Source organism: Corapipo altera, unplaced genomic scaffold (assembly GCF_003945725.1).
Source record: "Corapipo altera isolate COAL_440 unplaced genomic scaffold, ASM394572v1 58565, whole genome shotgun sequence".
NCBI lineage: Eukaryota > Metazoa > Chordata > Aves > Passeriformes > Pipridae > Corapipo > Corapipo altera.
The window spans coordinates 1-6,259 of NW_020886469.1; the positions used below are offsets into that span (position 1 = coordinate 1).

Consider the following 6,259-nt stretch of genomic DNA (forward strand, 5'->3'; position numbering starts at 1 on the left):
GCTGAACTCCCTGTGGTATAAGCAGTGCCTGTCCAAGAGTAGATCATGCTGGAATTGCAGAAGCTTTCACTGAATTACAAAGATTATACCAATTAGGAGAGGCATATTTGAGATATTTCCAACACTCTGTGTAGCAAATCCATGTATTTGCATTGTTGTAAATTAATTTTCTGTTATTTTATGTCTCGTTGGCTTTGTTTATTGTACCATATTTATACTGCAAATCTTCCATGCCATTGCAAAGGAGTTGGTGTTGTTGCCTGTGGGAGTGTCTAAAGTAGATGCTGTAGGAATCCCTCCTCAATTAAATGGCCAAAAAAAATTAGTTCATTTAAATATTCTATATCCTATAAATCTTTTTTTTGTAGACTTTTATGGTGCTAAATAAAAAGAGGACTATTTTCCGGTTTACTGCCACACCTGCCTTGTGTATATTTGGTCCTTTTAATCCAGTCAGAAAAGCAGCAATTAAAATTCTGACCAATTCATATCCTTTCATTGGTTTCCCTTATTTGAATTTTAAAATATTCTGTATCATTTTCTGTCATTCTGTTCCTTTATTTATACGAATGTGAATGTAGAGCTTATATGGCTGTGACAGAGATTTTTTAAAAGTTGTATTGAATCTAATGTTACAACAGCTGAGATATTTGCATAATGTTGGTGAAAATGTGAAAAAAGCTGATATTTAAAATCAATTTTGCAGATAGTGGTATGGAACAACCTTTAGAGGCTATTGTATGATATTGTAGCCCTTTTCCAGAACTTGTTTGAAATCTCTGATGTGGTCACAAGGTTAAATTAAAACCACACAAACTAACAAACAAAGCAAACCAGGGACTCCCTAGTTATTAAGATATGAAAGATGGGATTTATGGTGAAGCTTTGCTGGAAGAGTCTCATTTCTCCTTATAAATGTGTTCTACACTCAAGTTTAGAATGTTCTGAAGAGTGACCATCTTTCATATTTTTGCAATAATATAACTGTACTTTGGAAAATATCAGACTGTGAAGGATTTGCAGGTGCAAAACCATGAAGTGAGTAGTTTCTGCTTTTTCTGCTAAACATCTCTATTCATTTGGAATTATTAATTTGTGAAAATAGATCATTTTAGTGGAACTTATGTCTGACTTTGAATGTGTATTCCTGCTATAAGAAATTACTAAATTTACTATTAACTTTCAAATTAACTCTAATTTTAAGAACCATATTCGTTTAAACAAAAAACAGCCAAACAGTTTTGTTGGTGACAGGTGAACTTTTATGAAAGAACACTAGTAATTGGTTATTAAGTGTTTTCAAATGGTTTTCCCAGGCTTAAAACCCCTAGTTACTACAGAATTGTGGCCCATTTCTCTTTATTCCATCCTCCTGCTGCAAAAAAAAAAATGGAGGTTTTTCAAGTTTCAAATAATAGTACACCAATTTTTTTTCATTTATTTATGTTTCTCATCTCTTCTGTCAAACATGCTATGTCCCACTAAAGTCCTAACTTCTGAAACTGTCTGCACATTTTTATATGTAAATCCTGAAGTTTACCCCAATGAGCAAGTTTGATATGTTATTAATTTCTTTGGGAAATACATGAAAAGTCCTGACCATATCCAAAAACCAAAGTCATTATTTGAATGCCTGTATGCTTTTTGTGTGGCAATCAGAACCTTCTATGAACTTCATTGTTTTAAAATGTAGCTTTTTTTTCCTTAACTTACTGTTCACATGTTTTGTTGGCATTATTATATGTACCGTGTTACTCAATTGTGTGGTTATGACTGTACGTCAGCTTCCACCAGCACTCAACTGGACTGAGTAAGTATCTCAGTGGTTGTATGTTTCCTCTTTTTCCATGGATATTTACACACAGGAATGAAAAATTTAAACAATGTGGTGATCTAATTCAGGGCCTTGAAAATTCTCAGTCAGACCTCTGAGGAAGATTGAGGATTATTGTATCTCACAGTCTTTGTTGGAGCTTCAGTGCCTTTTCTCAGAGGCTCACACCATGTGCCCTTTCCTCTGTGTTGGCTAATTTTGCCATCTGCTGTGACATAGAAGGTTGGCCCATTTTTTCTTTTAAGAAATGAGACTTTTAGAGAGACTGTGGGGTAGAATTTTAACTTAAAATCTCTCATTCTACAGCAATAACCCGAATGTCTGTTATGGTTGGCTCATGCAAAAACTAGAAAGGGATAAATGTCCATTCTGTTCTTTCTTCCTGTTTCCTGGTGACACTTCTGGGTCAGTTGTTCCCATTAGAAAGGCATTTCTTTGTAATATCTTGCTACATTTTTCACTTGTGCACTGTATCCAGTGCAACTTGACTTAATGTTCTAAAATTAAATCTTAAAAATATGCCTGGAACCTCAGAAGTTCTATAATTTCAATTCCTTTTATCTTGGGGTAAGCATGGTGATAACAACAGCTTAATTTTCTGTAGGATTTCTTTTAGTTATAGAATATTTGCTCTAGTGTTTTGCTAGAATTTGAGCCTTTGAGATTTTCCAGCCTGCTTTAGAATACAGACACAGTCATAAAATGTTTGCTAAGGAAGTGTGAGCTATCCTTAACCTAGAAATAATATTGTATGCTTATGTGAACTTTCCTAGTTACAACCTGAAATCTTACTAGAATTTCGGAACACATCTTATAGCCATGATGCTTCTGAAAGCGATGTAACCAGTCCTATTTTACTTCACATTTTCTACCTTTACTCCATGCAGGGACTAAATCTTAGGAAATTCCTGAATGTGCCTGAATATGACTCAATCTCATTAATATTTTTATTTCTATAACTTACATACAATTTTTCCTCCTCAGAATTGCTTTTACTGGCATATATACTACTGAAATATTGATAAAAATAGTAGCAACAGGATTTGTTTGGAATGAATTTACCTTCCTTCGAGATCCATGGAACTGCTTGGATCTGTCTGTTATTATTGTAATGTAAGTACAACTCAGTTGTTCTTTTACACTGAAGGGAAAAAGCCACAGATAAAATACTATTTGATGTTGCTGAAATTCCTGAGAGTGTTTGGCATCCTACCTGCTAAAGAGTTACTGTGCTTGAACCACCATTTGCATATGTGCAAAGAGAAAAATAGTCATAGACTGACTCAACATGGTTATGGTTTGAAAAGTTACATCCTTGCCTCAGTTACATGTGGTTTCATTTTATAGGTACGTTACTATGTTTCAAAAAATAGGCAATGTTTCAGCTCTTCGAACCTTCAGAGTGCTGAGGACTTTGAAAGCCATTTCAGTAATACCAGGTAAGGAACAATCTTACTGACAGTCTCTCCATTTCATCAGTGTGCTAATTCTTTCTATGGAATTGTAGCAGGAATGAAACATAGGAAGTGTTTAATTTAAGTGTCAAAACCATACATAAATACTTTTCTTTTCATATTCAGCTTGGAGAACAGAGATCAAATATAATTTGACTTTTTTTCTTATGAAAAATCCTGGATATCACTGTCTGCTTATATCATATCTCAGATTCAATTATTCTGCCTCAGTATTTGGCTTAAGTTTATATATAAGGCATTTTCTCAGAATCCCAGAATGGTTGAGTTTGAAAGGGACATCTGGAGGTTTTCTGGTCCAGCCTCACTGCCCAAGCAGGGCCACTGAGAGCTGGTTACCCAGGACCAAGTCCAGACAGCTTTTGTGAGTCTCCACGGATTGAAACTCCAGAACCTCCCTGGGTAACCCATGCCAGTGCTCAGTCACCCTCTCAGTAGAAAAGTGTTTCCTGATGCTCAGATGGAACATCCCATGTCTCAGTTTGTGCCCATGGCCTCTGGTCCTGGCACTGGGCACCACTGAAAAGCACCTGGATCCATCTTCTTTGCACTCTCCCTTCAGATTTGTGCAGACATGGAGGAGATCCTCCTGAGCCCTTTCTTCTCCAGGCTGACCAGGCCCAGCTCAGCCTTTCCTCATGGCAGAATTGCTCCATTCCCTTTACCATGTTTGTGGCCATTTGCTGGACTCTGCAGTGTGTCCATGGGCCAGGACTGGAGCCAGTAGTCCAGCTGTGGCCCCACCAGGGCTGGGTAGAGAGGAACAATCACCTCCCTTGACCAGCTGGCCATGCTTTGCCTAAGGCAGCCCAGGAAACAGTCACCCTCTTTGTCATTGTAATGTGTATTTGGCCCAGGGTGAAGTACTTGTTTAGTGTTAATCAAGCACAGAAATCTGTCCACCTTCATTAAAATTTGTAAGACTTTGCTAAGATACCATCTTAATTTAGAATTTGCAAGATAGCAAAATTAGCGTAAGTATTAAACAGAAACCAAAGAAGTTATGATTAGGAAATTTAGGGAAAAATGCTTTACTCACTTCTGTGCTTTGTTTTACCTCATTTAATACTTGAAGTTACAAACCCATTTACTTTCTTTTTAACATACTTGCAGTTGCTGTGTCTTATCACATGAGAATGTCACTGCATTCTTCTTCTCATTTTGCATATTATTGAATCTTATTTTTCTAGGTCTGAAAATCATTGTAAATTCACTTGTTGAATCCATTAAGAAACTTGCTGACGTGTTGATCTTGACTGTATTTTGCTTGAGTATATTTGCCCTAATAGGCCTCCAGCTTTTTATGGGCAATTTAAGATTCAAATGTGTCCTCAATAATACTGTGTACAATGACTCATTATGTAAGGATCCCAAGATCTATGTACCAAGTGATGAAGGTAAATATTATTCTTTTCTCTCTTTACATAATCTGTGTATCTTCCCATGTATGTCTTGATTTTTCACAGAGATGTGATAGTTGCATGTATTTCTCCCGAAAAGGAAAACCCTTCCATTTGCACGAGTCTTAATAGGAAGCCTCTGGGACAAGTGAATGTGAAATTATTGAATCTTGGATTTGGAGAAAGACTAGCAGTCTGTGGGAAAGGATGGGCTGAATTTTCTATAAGTATTTGCCTTTTTACCTGTGCATTGCACAGGGATCCTAATTTTACGGGTACTGCACAGGGAATGGTTATTTTTCCATTACTTTTTCTATATTTCAGGGATTTTGCCTACTTCTCAATCCCAGAGACCAAGTAAAATGTTACATTGGGAGTTGTGCAGTAAATAGTTCTTATTTTTTTTTAATCTGTCATAGAGACAGATCCGCTGAGAATCAGCCCTATACGTCCTTTGTTGTGAAAGGATCCTTCCCAGAGCTTTGATCCATCAGGGTGTTTATCAAGTGCAGTAAATGTATGGTTTCCTGTCAGAAGGCTGTGCAAACTGACAACTTCTGATTTTATGATTCCTTGATTTATTTTTTATCAGATATCTGCCACAGAATGAATGGCTCTTCTGACATATTGCTCTGTGAGATCAGTTCAGATCCCGAGTAAGTGAACAAGATAGTTTTAATATTTTCTTAATTTGTTCCTCCAGATGTCCTGTGGTTTTATTTCTGGTCTGAAAGAACGGTTATGATTTTTCAGGAGGATGGGGATGCATGTATGTCATTAAATTAAAAGGCAGATATTTCACCTCAGAAAAAGAATGAACTACAAGGATGCAACCACTTATGAATGTACTTTGTTGCTAACCACTAGGAATGTAATGGTACGGTAGAATGATATAAATGAGGGGAGGAAAAGATCAGTAAAGACCCGTTAGATATTAATAAACTCTCCTCTCTTCATCTTGGTGAATTATTTAAAAGTAAAAATAATTCCATTTTTCCCCTCTCTGTGTATTTGTTTGCACATATCCTACATCAGGAGAGACTTTTTGTCTAGTCCTAAACTAAGATTTCTGTCCAGTTTTCTCTGATTAGACAAATGGCTTTCTAGGATGGTTTGATATAAATCAGCCCTTCTGGCAGAATTAAATTGGGGGATAATGAAATGGACTTTCAGATAAACTGAACAAATTTGATGTTGTCTATTGGGTGCTTTCAGGTACCTTTAAATCTCCATGTAAGTATTGTTTAATCTTTATTTTGTGGTTAGGAAAGAGTGCCCAGAAAACTATACCTGCCAGAAGACTGGGCAGAATCCTGACTTTGGTTACACAAGTTTTGATCATTTTGGCTGGGCCTTCCTCTCTGTATTCCGCCTGATGACACAGGATTCCTGGGAGCGCCTCTACAGACAGGTGGGTACTTTTATTACCTAACAGAATGACTTGACACATGCAATTCAGAGCCACTAGAAAAATCTCTACTGGTTTTAACCTTACTGACACCACATTTCCTTCAAAATCCATGTAAATATTAAGGAAGTAGGTTCAAGTGACT

At 36.7% G+C, this 6,259-nt stretch overlaps 1 protein-coding gene across 1 annotated transcript; it reads left to right on the plus strand.

Moving 5' to 3' along the window:
* Nucleotides 1-6: 6 nt before the first annotated feature.
* LOC113941210 (sodium channel protein type 5 subunit alpha-like) lies at nt 7-6,117 on the plus strand (the record flags this gene model as incomplete). The annotated part of the gene is made up of 7 exons (XM_027632370.1): nt 7-487; nt 1,721-1,810; nt 2,819-2,947; nt 3,182-3,273; nt 4,497-4,703; nt 5,299-5,362; nt 5,973-6,117. Coding segments are annotated over exons 1-7 (840 nt in total), but the record flags the coding sequence as incomplete, so codon positions are not given.
* Between the last annotated feature and the right edge of the window lie 142 nt (nt 6,118-6,259).